Here is a 16,382-nt window from a genome sequence, read left to right as displayed (position 1 = left end):
GTAGACTTCTCCTGTCTCACCCACTGCTCCCCTCAGCAGTGTATTTCAGTAGATCTGCCTGTTCTGCTCCCCACTCTGTCTCTGGTGAATCCTCTGAAACCCCACACCTCTGGACTACACTCTAGTTCTATGCAAAAATAAATAAAATATTTTTAAAAGTAAATAAAATTTCTGTATACAGTTTATAATTACTACGTTTTATAAGCATTTATATGTTTTCTCTTCCGTAGCTTTGATCCCCAAAAGGGCTTTTGGTGTCAACTTTTGGAAGGAGGAAAGACCAAATGTCTTGGAAAAAGCAAGGGCCGAAAATATCCACCCATGGATCCAGAGGTAATTTTTTCCTAATCTTTGACAAATTCAGGTAAATCTCTGTGCATACCACTCTTTCACAATGACATTGAATGTGCTTCCATTCCTGCTTTTTGTTGGCTATCAAGAGTTGTAATTAATTAGAAAATAGGCAAAGACAGATAATTTATAGATGTTTGTAGAAACTGTGAACTTTGGGAAGCCATTCAGACATAAATACTTACTCCACAGAAAATGTTTCACAAATGTACACTTTAGCCAGCTTCTAAATATTTTAACATTTGGATAAAATATCTTAACATTTTTAGGTATTAACTGTGTATCTAAGGTCTATCGATGCCACTTAGTTAAACAATGGAGGATAAAGCGTTCTGATCACCAATTTTAACGTGTGGTGGGGAGGTTTCTCCACACCTCGAACCACGCTCAGACAACAGCTGGTGTGTCCACATCTGGTGTCCTACAGCTCAACTTACAGTTCAACCATCTGCCCAGAGATAGAATGAGATCCCGCAGGTTAAGGGCTCAGTGAAATGAGAATTTTCCCTTCCCCACTTCAATCCCAGTTACAAGACCCCTTATCACCTGTGCTTCTTCCTGGAGGAGTAACATAACATAGCCTGGAGTTTCTAATGACATCTCTTGGGTTCACTTTATTTTCTTAAGCAGTCACAGATCAGAGAAGCCTTTCTCTTCCTGCATCCCTGGTCTAGTCGAAAAGGAACAGTCAGACAAAAGCGATAAGGTAACTCTTTCAGGCCCTTCCCTAGTGCCCAGTTTTTCCCAAGCTGAAATCTCACAAAACCCTTCTTTGGGTTTTTCTAGATTTTACACTTATGGTTGTTGGGTCATTGGTCAACGCAGTTGATTCAGGCTCTAGGACCTTTGCCTTCCTCAGAGGTCAAGGGGGCGGGACTGAATGTCTGGACCATCTAATCCCACATTTGTTCCTCCAGGCAACTGGCCCTCTTCTCTAGGTGGCATCCAAAGGCCACCTTCTGAATGCAACAAAGACAGCTTTGTGGTCTCTCTCTTAGGACATACCAGGTGTTTTAGAGGTGTGTCGCAGAAATGAGAGTGTTACAAATACATATTTCTTGTTATAAATTACAGTATTGGGCCCTCCCTGGTGACATAGCGGGTTAAAGCACTGCACTAAGAAGTTGAAACCACTTCCGCATGAGTTCGAATCCCGCCTGCCCCGGAGGTGACCACATGGCGTGCAGACCTCTCCTGACCCGCCCACTGCTCCCCTCAGCAGTGTACTTTCGTTGATCTGCCTGTTCTGCTTCCCATTCTGTTCCTGGTGAATCCTCTCATCCTCCCCATCTCTGGCTTGTACCCCAGTTCTGTATGAATAAATAAATAAATCTTTAAAAAATATATGAAAAAAAATAAAAATAAATTACAGTATTGGTTTATAGTTGTTAGTTGATTTTAGTTTTTATGTTGTTTTTTTAAACAATTTATTTATTTATGTATATAGAACTTGAGTACACACCAGAGATGTGTGGGAACGGTGGGTGAGAGGATTCACCAGAGACAGTGTGGGGAGCAGAACAAGAGGATATACTGAAGTGCACTGCTGAGGGGAGCAGTGGGCAGGTCAAGAGAGGTCTGCTGTGCCATTGAACTCATGCTGTAGTGGCTTTGATCTGCCTAGTGCTGGCTTTAACCTGTTGTGCCACCAAGCAGGGCTAGTTTTTACTTTATTACTTTATTATTATTTTTTTAATTTTTGATCCCTTACACTCCTGCTATGAGTGAAACCATCTGATACTTTTCTTTCTCTTTCTGGCTGATTTCACTAAGCATGATCCCTTCCAGCTCCATCCATGTTGCTGCAAAAGGCATGAGTTTATGTTTTGATCACACATGGGTGAATTGGTGGTAGAAATCCCAAGGGATTACAACTGAGATGAAAAAATGTACAGAATGAAGAGTGATGTTTTATATATATATAAATTACAGTATTGTGGAGTAGCTGCAAGGATCCAATAATTATGAACCCAGATTTATTTTATGATTAGGGTCATGATTTACCATTATGTAAATAAACAACAAGAAGGCAAAGACAAATATCTCAATAGAAGTGATGTTATGAGGGAAATGTCTTCTGCAGACTAGGAGTGGTAAGCCAGCTAGTCATCAGCTAAGACAGATAGAACGAGTATCTCTCCTAAGAAAAGTTGGGCAAAGGGAGAAGGAAGTAATTCAGTGGTTACTATGGAAATAGAAGCATCAGAAGGTCCTCAAATTATACCTTTGAACTCAACAATCCCAGAAGGGTTTCACTTGAGTCTGCCAAGAAATCAGTGTAATGTTCCCACCTCCTTCTATCAACATCTTATCCAGAATTTGAAGTGTTTACAATATGGCTTCAGGGAAGAAATGTAATGAAATACCTGGTGAATAGTACAAGATGAAATGCAGTTGTCTTAAGTCCATTTCCACAGTATACACAAACGTTGCTAAGGGAGTTTTATGAAGAAAGGCTCATTTATACTAAAATATTGGAAAGGGCTTAAGAGAGATGAGGAGATGTTGACCAGGTAGAGAAGAAAGATTGGCCATGAGTACTCACATTTACAGGGAATAAGTGTTACCTCTATTATTTTATAAATAATAAATAAATAAATAAATACAGAACTATGTTCATTAGTGTCTAATAAAAAGTAAGTGATATTCATAGGAAAAAAGTTTATAAACGTCTGTTTTCCTGGGAAAAGATACTATAGATATAGTTGATAATCATTTTTTTTTAATTTATGCATACAGAACTGGGGTATAGGCCAGAGGTGCAGGGGCAGTGAGAGGATTCACCAGGGACAAAAGTGGGGAGCAAAACAGGTAGATCAATGAAATATACTGCTGAGGGGAGCAGTGGGTAAGACAGGCAAGGTCTGCTGCATCAGGTCGGTCACCTCCGGGGCTGGGGATCAAACTCGCACTGAAGCAGCTGCAGTGGGCTTGCAGTGCTGTGTTCTTACCCATTATGCCACCAGAGAGGTTCCTGATAATCATTTTTTTCTAAGAATAATTTCTCTAATAAGAACAGTCTTTTAAGTTGGTGTAGGAATATAAGATTTCCATAGAGAGATCATAGTAATGATCTTTGAAATAAAACCTTAACTTTTTTTTTTTTAATAGAGAGCACTTGATGATTTCAAAAAATTAGTTAGGGGCCCTCCCTGGTGGCACAATGGGTTAAAGTGCAGCACTATGAAGCTACCGTAGCCACTGCAGCATGAGTTCAATCCCCAGGCAGGTTGTGACCCACATGACTCAGCAGACCCCTCCTGACCCGCCTGCTGCCCCCCTCAGCAGTGAATTTCATACATCTTCCTATTTGCTCCTCAACTCTGTCTCTGGTTTCACTGGTGAATCCTCTCACCCCCACACCTCTGGCCTGTACCCCAGTTCTGTCTACATAAATAAACTAAATCTTTTAAAAATTATTTAGGCCATTATTCCAGCTTTTATTTGTATTTATATTTTAAAGTCCTTAAAACTATGATATATAGTTGTACTCATTTTTATTTTGCAATGACACTTCCACCAAATCTTTCTCAAAAAGTAAAAATGAGTGATATCTGAGAGGAAATACAAAAACACACGTATCTTATAGACACCTATATTGCAAGAATATACCTTAAGAAGCACAGATTGCACAATTTTATCTAATGAGCTAGTAGATGTCTTCAAGTCTTCTTTTTCTCTTTTTCCTTTCCAGTCTAGAACCTTCCTCTCTAATTACTACCGAGACCATAACGTGGAACTGTCCAAGCTGCTGCACCGGCTGGGGCAGCCTCTGCCTTCGTGGCTGAGACAGGAGCTGCAGAAAGTGAGGTAGCACCAGAGACAAGAACCAAGGCTCACCAGATACTGATTTGTACTGTTAAATAGAAAACTAACCCCGCACCTTTTACTCCCTTACTGGACTTGCGATGTCATCAAAGGACTATGTGAATAAATGTCCTTCTATCTTTCTCATACAATGAAAACTGTTACATAGGCTCGAATTTGCAATTACTAGCACCCATCCCTATATGAGGTTTGGGGAAACAACCTGGGGGTTTGGGGCATTGTCAGGTTTTCCATGTGGGGATCATAACATAGTGCATTCCTCTGTTAACCTTAGGTTTCAGAAACTATGTATGACTGAGACTCCTGATTATATGCAAGTGACAAATTGGATTCTTGAGGAAAAGATAAGGACTGAGGTATCTATACATGAGGTTAGTAGTAACCCAATTTCTGAATTAAGGGCTTACATTTCCCTTTACTAATTTAAAAGTAATTTTGCTTTTCTTCTAAAAAGAAATTATATAACCCCGTAGTCTTATTTGAAACAGTTGTTATTTATTCTACTCTGTCCACATACATATTTCTGCTGTGTGTTACTCCTTGTGTGAATTTCTTCAACTTGCTGAAGAAGTGCAGTTTCGGGTCCTCTATCTGTTCTCCTCTTGTAGTGGGGAGGGCTAGCCGAAAGCTTCCAGATCCACTAGTGTTACCATTTTTCTTGGCTGGACATGCTATTTTCAGTAAAGGTTGCATTACGGTTACAACTAAATTGGTGAGAGTTTTGGAGAGAAAGAACTTTAGTGCAGATTCTGTACAGTATCTACCAGGATGTGTGAGGTCATCTACACATGAACCCAAAATCCCTCCCCATCCCCCAACTATTTCAATCTGGCTATCTCCACCTTGATAATGATGCTGTATTTATATCTATTTTTCCACTATCCTTGGAGGAGAAAAGTGCATTGATAGGCTATGAATGGGAAGCACTAAAGTATGTTTCCTGGTGTATGGAGGCATATGTGCTCTCTGGGGACGTGTCAGTCTTTTCAAAGCATGGACCTTTCATCTGTGACAGTGCATATGCTAATGTAAGGGCTGTAAACATAAAAAATACTGTGTATGAGAAACAGGAACGTGACTTTAAATGTAAAGTTGCCTCTTCCAACATCACAAATTCTCTCACCTAAACTCCTTTCCTGCTATGCCACCCAAAAGTTACTTTCCAGAGAAGGGATGCTCTTTCTGGCTCAGAGGAATATCGTCATGCTACCTGGATTCTTACCCCATTTGTCGGTGAACATATGTTAAGGCTCTGTTCATCTTTTCAGTGAGACGTGAGGGTAAAATTTAAACAGACCGGTAAATCAAACGAGTTTAATAGCGTTTTCCATCAATCCACTCTTCCTCCAGAGTAATTATTGTATTGGTTGTAAGTAATAATACATTTTCCTATAATTTGAGAAAATATGCTTCACCAGATTCAGCAGGAAACTGACCTTTGTTATTTGTTGCTGTTTGTTCTGGTTTTCATCAAGCAACTCAAATCTAAAGAAGAATCAAAATATTTACATGTTTTATTTCAGGTTGATTTTGCATTTCTACTTCTTGAAGACTTTGCTTGCTTTCCTCCTGCGTCTAGAGGCCTTACTATCTTTCAGTAAATTTAAGATTTTCCTTGGTCGTGAGTTAATACAAGCCACAGTTTCTTTTGTTGTTCCTCTCTTAATCGTGGGACCCAGACCCTCAATTTTTTTTCAGACCCTCAATTTTATTATTGTTGGGGGTGACTGTCTGCCTCAGAGGGCACGCAAACTTCACCCAGACTGTGTAATTAGAGCTCTAGTGTTATCTTTGATTGGTTTCCTCTTCTTTATTATTTTTCTGACTTTAAATAGAGATCAATTTTTTTTTCCAAGTGGAAAAAAAGAAGTATTTATAGAAGAGAAGAGAAGAAGTATCAAATAATACTCATTTCATGCAATTTTCCACATCACCCCTAGATTTTTTTAAAATGTAACTCATTGTCTTAGTTTTTTCCTAAATAAATTCAGAATGAATTACTTATTGACAGAGATAGAAGATCAAGATGCTCTAAATTTAACTGGTTCATTTTAAAGTTTATATATATTCCATATTAACTTTATAATGAAGACAGCAAAATAAAGTTTAGTTAGGTAATCAATCTACATCTTATAATAAACTACTTATAGGCTATGAGAAGGTTATAATAAGTCAGGAAAATTTCAGTTTTAAGAGTATCTTGATTTTCTCAGTTTTTATTACTGACTGCTTCAGAATTATTGATACAAAATTTTAAAACATATTAATTTTAATGACATACTATTTGAAGCTATCACTGTAGTTTCTGAGCAAGTCTCCTGCTTTTTTCTCTCCTCCCTTTCTTTATTCAAATTTCCTCATTCAGAATAATTAATTGTGTCACATTAATTAAAGGTAGGAAGAATATTTGATTATAAGCCTACATCAAAATGTAGTATATGTTTTAATTTTAATTCCTAAAAATTATTTTACAAATCTTATTCAAAGCTGATTTAACAGCATTCTAAAGAGCATTAAATAAAATATAAGGAGTGATACCAATGAGAAAAACTTCTACTCTAGAGCTCTGTTTTTTTAAAAAAAATAAAATTACCTTTTGTCCTAGAAGAAATTTTATTGCCTTGATTTCAGGCAACATACTTATATTTACCTTAAGTAGTTTTCATTATTTTATCTCTATGTTTTAACATAATATGAAGTCACCTGTTTACTATGAGAATTCATATTTTAGTTACATAATTTATAGTGAAATAATATCGTTAAAATGCGTTTTGGTGGCTAGGTGAAATATTAGTCATTTGCCACTGAGGTACCTAAAAACAATGCTAACCCAGGATTTCAAAAAGAAAGAAATTAATTATTCTTGCCTGTAGGCAAATTAGCTGTGTGTGTGTGTGTGTGTGTGTGTGTGTGTACCATGGCATATATACACACAAAGGAATATTTTCTGAGTGAGCAGGAAAACTTGAAGGACAACTGATTTGCTTACTAAACAGCTGAACTAGTAACTACACATCATTAATACTGCTACTGATATGACCATTAGAATAAATTCCCCTCTAAAACACCAAGGTGTTTTATGGGACAAGGCAGCCAAGTGGTGAAGGTGATGGACCTCTAACTCCCCAAGGTCTTAATAAGTAAGTGAAACTTTTCCTTTTCTTTATTTTCACTAAATATATAAACATCTCCCTGAATTCCAAGTAAATGTCAAGTTTTGAGAGTGAACTTTGGGTATTTGGGTTCAAATTCCACGCCTGCCTCTCACTATCTGTGTGGCCTTGCACAACTTGTAGACCTTCCCTGAGTTGGTTTCCTTTGTCTGTAAAATAGAGACAATAAAGTATTATGCATTGGGTTATTGTAGTCCTGAAATAAGAATATAGTTAAATAACTTAGCACAATGCCTGATGTAGTTATGCTAGAGCAAATTTGTTACAAATAGAATATATAATATTCAAACCACTATCTCCTTTCATCAAGCAAGTATATGTTTTTCTACTCCCTTTAATAATAAAACATATATCTTAACATGATTAATTGTATTTGGTCAAAATGAGAAACTCTCTCCCGTCACTGTACATTGTTCTACTGTAATCAAGCCATCCAGAAACAGGAAGCTCCATCTCAGTCTAATACTATTATGTCTATTTGTCCTCTCCTCCACTCCGTTTTATCATTTCATGTAGTTAAGCTTCCCTGTAACTTCTGCTTGTGTCTCTATCTTCAGTGCCTTCAACAGCACAACAGAAACTCTTATCAATTATATTAACTAGAGAGATACAACTTCTTATGTGTGGTCTTTCTGTAGCTGGAGCTTTGTGGATTCTGCTGCCTCGAACACTTTTCGACCCTTCTGCAACGGAGGTGTAGGAACTGGCCTTCTGATATGCCTCACTGAGGGAGTCTTCTCCTTTCTCTCCAAATCCTTCATGCCCTAGCCACAGAAATATCACACCTCTCAAGAGCTGAACACGGGCTATCGCTTTAAGTTGTACCAGAAATCTTCCAGTTCCCTTGCCATTAGCCATCAAATATGTGGGTAATAATGATAATATATTTAGAATTATAATCTCAGCAACTGATTTCATACTTTGAGATGACACCATTATTTTTGCACCTGCAATATACTATAAATTTTCACATCTGTCAACATGCTAAACTGCAAATTAAGAAGACAAGAGTTGTCTTTATTTTCGTATCTCTTATACATAGCCTAGTGTCTGACACAAAAGAAGTTACTGTTAAGTGAATGTATGTATCATCATATGTTTTCACCAGTAGAAGACAGACTTCAATTAGTAAAAATAAAAATGACAGAGATAGTCATTCTCACATTTATAGCACCAAGATATACATCTCAGCACAATTTAAGAGGAATTGCCTGTTCTCTAGAAGTGTCTCTATGTTTCTACATTTACGTTGTTTATTCTGCTTTAATGAAACCAGCCACACAAACTAAAATTAAGCGTCCTCCAACACACCAGGAGTTGACCTGCATTCAATGGTTGTTCTATTATTTTTTCCTACAAATGTGTTTGTTTATAGTCAAACAAAGCTCAAAGTTGGCTGTATTCGTTGGACTTCAAGTGGAAAATGAGCAAGACTTATAAACAGACTTTGATGTGTGGAAGGGCACACGGAGATCGCTGGCTTAATATTTGACCACTGAAGCTTTTGATGTTTACAGATTTTATGTTCTACTGACAGAAGAAGAATGACAGTTGTTTAGTGACACATGTAAAATGTCTTTGTAAGCACCACCAAACAGAAGGAAATATGGGATTATTTGCCACTTTTTTTCTGAATTCAAGTGGTGCTAAAATATCTCCAAAAAATCAGATATATCCATGTGAACACAGTCATTTCTAGAATTGACCGAATTATTTAAAATCTCCGGTCTCTTTTTCATAAATCTAAGGTGCCTTTTCAGAAATCTACAACTATGCCAGGAATAAGACTAACTACATGGAGCAAACTAGTTGGCAAGAATACGAGAGAATCGCTACATTCCTGGGGCTATTGATGATCATTTCAGACCCCATGATTGGGTATAAAAGAGAAAAACCACCATAAGTTGTGTAACTGTCAACAGTGTTCTCAGAAAAGCTGGAAGAAATTTCAACCGTTTCTGGCCTGAACCAAGCAATGTCATCTTAATACCTAAGGCTCACATAGATGCACAGATGAGTGTGTATCGGAGGAGGAAATTGTACGTTGAGTATATATGTTTCCTTGTACTTTGTTTGTGATGAAGATGAATCACAGACGAAGACAGAGTGGGGGGAGTTTTAACAAGTGGTGACTTGTTAGCAACCCACTGAGCATTTGTGGTTCTAACCCAACAGACTTTGGTTTCTCTACATCACCTAAAATAAGCTCTTGTTCCCCCTGTACTCTACAAGAAATGTGATAGTAGTATTTGTGTTTTTGTATGTTTAGGTAGCAAAATCTGTATATAAAATGCTCATATGCCCAGGTCACCCCTAACTCTCTTTCCATGTCCCCAGGACATGGCCTGAAAATCAGAGTCTTACCCAGAAGCTCTTTAAAAAATTAAGTCCATCTGGAGCCAGGGTCACACTCAGTCCTGGTTAACCTCCTACTCACTCATTGCAGGAGGTTGTTAGCCACCTGCAATTTTCTCCTCTTTACATTGCAAATACTAGCAACACCTAGCCCTTGTGTGTTGTAAGAATCATATGTGAATTTAAGTATAAAAGCACCGAGAATAATAGTTGGTATGTAGCCACCACGGAAATACTGCTCACTGTTATTAATAGGTATATAATACACACATGTAAAACTGTTGCAAAGTATTGATTTCATATAAAATTAACTTTGTGTATTTTAAACAAAAGACCAAAACCACAAGGTGACCATGGAAAATAACAAGGTATTTCTGGGCAACAGCTACACCATTTTAAATTCAAGTTCTGTGATCTGTTTACATGTGCTCCACCCAGTGTTAGAGCTTCTAAGTTTCTCTATGTGAAGTACTGAAGATAGAAGCTACGGATAGAGCATGATCAGTGAAACTGAAGTCTGAGGTTGACAAGGGAGTAAGTTATAATACAAAAGTAAAATAGCCTCATGAAACTCAAGTCCACCCTCAAGGATGTTATTACTTTAGCACGGTGAGAAAACGACACAGTAGGCTGTCATGTTTATAATGAGTCGTATAAAATTATTTAGGGGATGTAACTGAGGTTAAATGGAAAAGAGACCAAAAGTACTCCAGGAGACCAGAAAATATCAACTTGAATTTTTTTTTTCATTAGGTAGTCTTTCTTTACATATTTGTCTGTGTAACTACATACGACATTTAACTTATTATTTATAGGATGTTCAAATTCCTCTTGTGGTTCCAATGTCAGTGATCTTCAGACCACGCAATTTGAGGCTTGGAAGAATTCAGACCTCAAACAAAGGAAAATAAGTCGAGTCTCAATAAATAAAGCATTCCATAAATCCCAGGCTATGATTCTTTTGCTATCTTGTTCAACATGCAAGGATATATGAAACAGAACGCAATAAGGTTTAGAAAATCAGCTGATAATTGAATAGACCACTCCAAGAATATTACTAATGAGTCAATGTCTGTCTAAGAAAAGAAAATCTTACCAGCTCCCTCCTCAGTATTGTTCAAGAAAACTTTTATAAAAATAGTCATGTGAAGATATAAATCAGAGGTACTGATATTACAGTTTGCAATATACTAGCAAATAGGTTTCCTTAATTGCATTTCCAGTTCCCTGGGATGTACATCCTACTATTTTTCTATTTCTAACTGTCTAATTTTGAAAGCATTGGGATTTATGGGCATTGATCTGAAATTTATCATTAAAATAATCTTATATAGGGTAAAATTGGAAGGGATCTAAATGTCATCAGGCAATGTTACAATCTCGGTTCAGCATGAATAACATAGTTAAATACAATTTCCTAGTTTTAGGTTCAAACATCCAGCTGCTCAAGAAAAGCGATTTTAGTTCAAGTTAATGTGCTAAAGTAGATAAATTTAGTCCAAGCTCATGTGCTTTAGCAGATTAATTCTGAATGCTTAATAGCTCAATACAAACAAAGTTTATTTTACACACACATAAAATATAATCAGTGGTGAGGGGAGAGAGGAAAAGAAGGAAATTTTTTTAGTAGTTTATTTTTACATTATTTTGTGCCTTTTCTCATCTCAGTTGTAATCCCCGTGGGCTTCCCATCACCAAATCACCCATGTGCCATCACCGTAGTCCAGTGCACTCCCCCCACCCCCCGCCATTTTTTATCTCATTCCTCACTCCACCCCTGTAAAATGTGTCTGATATATGGTTGTTTATTGTTACTATCTTTTCTCCCCCTGCTCCTTTATGCTCCTGCTATGAGTGAAACCATCAGGTATTTTTTCTTTTTCTTTCTGGCTTATTTTACTAAACGTGATCCCTAGGAAGGAAATTTTACTCCTCCTTGTTATCCAGAAATCCTGTCTGTTTTAGATTTTGATTTTTCAAACACAAATATGGGTTGATTATTACTATAAGCTTGTAAAGTAGAGCAAGTAAGAGTTATAAACATATAGGCATAGTTCATGAATTTATAGTAATATCCGAGGCTTAACCCATATTAAGTAGGCCAGAACATGGTGATGAGACCAGATTTACCAGTCAGAGTAAGAAATATAGTTCAGCTATAGGCCAAGAGAAAAAGAACACAGATTTGGTAAACAGCCTGACATTTTCTATTAGATTTCTCACTTCCAGTCACCCAATAACTATTGTACTCTTCTAAAGCATACAACACATTTTCCACATTAATTTTTTTTTATGTATATAAGGACTGGGGTACAGGCCAGAGATGTGGAGAGTGAGAGGATTCACCAGAGACAGAATGAGGAGCAGAATAGGCAGAGTGAAACACACTGCTGTGTGGAGCAGTGGGCGAGTCAGGGGAGGTCTGCTGTGACTTGTGGGTCACCTCCCTGGCTGGGAGTTGAACTCGAGTTGCAGTGGCTGTGGACAGCTTCATAATGCTGTGCTTTAACCCATTATGCCACTAGAGTGGCCCCACATGTCCGTTTTCCATGAGGAAAATAGTACAGGATCTATCTGGTCACTTCATTCAACTCAGTGTAGAGTCGCTGTGTGGTGGGCTGGCCTCTCCCACACATGCAGACACAGCTCCCCAGAGCCCTGGAGGAGACATCTTGCCCAACAAATATACAAAGGTAGCCCAAGCATAATCACCTAATCAAAGTATGATGATTATGCATTTCTTCCAGGAGGGTAGGGGTTAATAACAGTGGGGATTACTTTAGAAACTAATTTTTTCTACTCAGAATAAGTCCCTGGATCTTTATTTTTTCTCCTGCTTGCTCCCATCTGTACTGTACATCATTCTCTCTCTTCATTTTCAAAATCTGTTCTTATGGTTTCTTGACCAATATACTAACCTCAAAAGCTCCATATCTCATCTAGTTATTTCCATCCAGTTCCATATGGCCGTGATTATTGTAGGGGCAAGGGGGAGTATTCTTCACACCAAGGATCTACTTTCTTGACCATGGCAACCCAGACTGCCTTGTATCAACATTCATAAAGTGGAAGAGACAATACAGATGGAAGCTTTGAGGCTTTCTGAGGGAGATGCTTATCACTCTGTGTTTGCTGGTCAGAACTCAGTCCTCTCACCACCCTCCACTGCAAGAGAGACAAAACACCAGCACTGGACTCTTTGCAAGGAAGAATGCACTCTACATTGACAGCTGTAGCTGTCTCTGAGCCCTGCCACAGAGAGTGAGGATAAAGTGACAGCTGATTTAATTGAACACCATCATGCAAAAACAGTGAACCTCCCCAAATGCCAGTTCATTACAAGTGCCCTTTAAGGACTGAGCATCTGCATGATGACTTCTAATCAACTTGTGGCTCTGGACAATTTTCCTGTGTGCTGACTGGATTACACACAAGACAGGGAATTTCCCTGGTGAACTTCATTGCACCAGAGGGCAATGAGTAAGGAGCTTACTGCCAACTCTACTGTTTCCCCTTTCTAAGTACAAAATAGGGTATCAATGAACAGAAAGGGAGTTTGCTTTCTTTTTTTCAATCTAAATACTGCAAATCAGCCATGATTTCTCACATGATCATACACCTACAAATCCTGTCAACATTGACTCAGGACCACTTTAGCTATCCAACTGCTTCCTATCACATTGGAAAGTGACACCCTAGTTAAATCCCACTTTCTTTCAGAGGGATATTATATCATGTATGACTTGCTGATGAGAGTTTCTGTGGCAATCTGTGTGTTGGAATTCATCAACTAGCTTTCCTCCTGAGGTCACTATCTCCAGCCCACTGGAGCCTCCTTGCTCCCTTCTGAATCCACCAAGCAGGTTCCTACAGCATGGTCTTCCACCTGCTTGCTCTACCTGAGCACCATTTCTCCAGATATCTGCAACACTCATCTCCCCCGTCCTTCACAACTTTGCTTAAATGTCACAAGTCCTTCCAGACCCCCACACTGTAATTCTCCCATCTATTCCCCAGCTTGATTCCACTCCATACCACCTATCACTAATTGAGAAGAATTATTTGATTGTTAACTTACCTGCCTTCCCTAATTATATTCTAAGTTCTATGAGAGAAGGGGCTCTCTTTTTGTTCACTCTGGTATGCCCTGGAAAATTGCTTTAGATAGTCAATAAATATTAGCCAAAAAGAAAAGTTAGGCCAAGATGATGCAAGAGCATGGAACTGTAACCTGTGACAAATACATGAAGAAACTGGAAATATTTTAATGGGCTGTAGACATGGTAAATGAAGGGTCACTAGTAGTGAGAGTAAGTTTTAAGGACCTACTTGTCTCAAGAAGCTGTCACAGAAAGAAGATAGAAGTAATAGAGGGATAAATTTCCTTTTAATAGAAAATAGTATTTTCCAGTAAATAGGGCAATTGGAATGAAATGAGTTTCTTGGAGGAGTAATTCTCACGTATTTTCAGGCATTCAAGAGTAGACTGAGTGGAATAGTAAATGAAAGTCATAAATTAAATCTACAATCACAATTCAATGCCCGTTTCCAATACTAGAGGGTATGGTGGTTAACAGCGAGAGAGAGAGAGAGAATATATCTCTTTAAAGAGAATAACAGTTCCTTGGTTAATTGGTTGTCTATCTGAATTGAAATGTTTCTATTTGCTCACTGATTTAATTTGTTTCTTTATCAAGCAAGGCAGTCAAATAACCTAGTCTTATCAGTTGACCAGAGAAGAATATGAGCAAGAGTGTTCTGTCTACCCATATTTTTATAAAAGAGAAGTTGTCCTTATTTTCAAACTGCATCCCTACATCCACACGTGTGTGTTATGGTGATGCAGACACAGCAATCTTGCCTCCAATATAGCGAGCATACTACTAGCCAAGCCATTGAAGAGCTGGCAAAATTGAAATTTATTGTCAGTGGCAAAGCAGCCTTGTTATATTTTTCAGGCTGTTTCATTTCTAAAAGCAGTGAATAAATGGTTTAATTTTTGTCCATAGCATTTGATTCTTCACATTATGACTTGTATGCCAGTTACCACCAAATCCTTGCTTTCTGGCTGACTTTATGATTCTGAGTCTCCAACGCAAGTTTTATAGCAGGAGTCTAATGAATTAGACCCTGCAGAAAGGAAGTAAAGTGGGCTGTTTCAAAGCTCAAAGCTACAGCAGTAAGTTCTATGGATTTATTGCACAACTCTCTTCTGCTCCAAAGAGAGTACTGGATGTATTGTTTCCCAGCCTTCTTTACAACTTCTTTTAAAGACAGAAGCTGTTAAGATATATTACATCACAATCACAGAAACCCAGGGATTCACAATGAAGTCAAACACAAAAACCAGTATTAGATTCAGTAACATGAGCACCTAGGAATCATGCTTGGACAAACATGCCCAGACTGCATTTCAGTGCTGCTTTTAGAAAGCCTGCATCATGATTAAGCCAGGAAAATGAGGAAAGGACCACAAATAAACCTAACCCTTGATATATCACAGCGATCCCTGGACTACGCATATCCAGTCCAGGGTGGCAGGTTCTCATGGCTCAGGTGGGTTGAACACAAACAGCACTCAGGAAGACCAGGAAGGAAACTCATTTCTCATAGACCATATATAAAATAGACTTATTTATTCAGGTCTATAAGGGGATTATTTCTGTTGTTATTTTTTTTTAAAGATTTATTTATTTATTTGTGCATACAGAACTGGGGTACAGGCCAGAGGCTCAGGGGCGGTGAGAGGCTTCACCAGAGACAGAGTGTGGAGCAGAACAGGCAGATTGACAAAGTACACTGCTGAGGGAAGCAGCGGGCGGGTCAGGAGAGGTCTGGCTCGCCATGTGGTCTCCTCCGGGGCAGGAGGCAGGCGGGAATCGAACTCATGCGGAAGTGGCTTCAGATTCTCAGTGCTGTGCTTTAACCCGCTGCGCCACCAGGGAGGGCCTCTGTTGTCATTTTTTATCTTGCTAGAAAGACACCAAAGAGAGTGGACTTACTATTAACCACAGTGATAATGACCAACTTTCCCAAAAGTTATAGTCCTGTTCTCTATCTTGATACCGAATTTAAATCAGGAAGGGAATAAAGAACTCAAGCCACTGAATTCCTCCATGAAACCAGCCAAAGATTAGGGGGAAAGTTTAAAGATAGCATTTACATAATTAAGCAAATGACATTCATTTTAGTTGGTATAGGTGATATTTATTTCCCCATACATAATTTATCAAGTCATAATTTAGCACCTGAATAATTTAATTTAAAAGGATTTTGAATGTAATTGAAACCAATGAAAAATACAACAAAAAGCTGCTAAAAAATTCACTGTTTTCCTTCTTAATATGCTTAATCATTTTGAAAACAAATAAGAAAATGAACTTGTACGATTGACATCATACTTTTGATCAAATGAAAATTGTACAGTCGACACATGTATAAAAAATATCGGGGACTGTAGATTCTAGGCAATTTTTAACACAGTGCCCTGGCAAGTTGAAGTATCACTTTCCCAAGCACTTACAAGTTGAAACATAGAACAAATCGTATATGTCCAGAACACCTACACACTTAAAAAATACTTGTGTTAGGATTGCCTGGTGGTGCAAGGGGTTAAAATGCAGCACTATGAAGCTATCCACAGCCACTGCAGCATGAGTTTGATCCCCAGCCAGG

General features: G+C 38.2%; 1 protein-coding gene across 2 annotated transcripts in view; it reads left to right on the top strand.

Annotated features, from left to right (window-relative positions):
• NDST4 (N-deacetylase/N-sulfotransferase (heparan glucosaminyl) 4) overlaps positions 1-16,382 on the top strand; it is a 223,156-nt gene that overhangs the window by 197,654 nt on the left and 9,120 nt on the right. Inside the window, exons 13-15 of one of the 2 annotated variants that reach the window (XM_012727987.1) lie at positions 231-333; positions 4,046-4,161; positions 4,454-4,550. In XM_012727987.1, coding sequence (XP_012583441.1) covers positions 231-333; positions 4,046-4,161; positions 4,454-4,550 — 316 coding nt within the window. Of the gene's footprint in view, positions 1-230; positions 334-4,045; positions 4,162-4,453; positions 7,868-16,382 lie in introns of those variants that run through there. The other variant, XM_004686628.2, reaches the window with a different exon arrangement.

Source organism: Condylura cristata, unplaced genomic scaffold, assembly GCF_000260355.1.
Source record: "Condylura cristata isolate star-nosed mole 26May11 unplaced genomic scaffold, ConCri1.0 scaffold00021, whole genome shotgun sequence".
Taxonomy (NCBI): Eukaryota; Metazoa; Chordata; class Mammalia; order Eulipotyphla; family Talpidae; genus Condylura; species Condylura cristata.
Note: the sequence above shows the minus strand (reverse complement) of the source record. Positions and strands in the feature narration are given on the sequence as shown.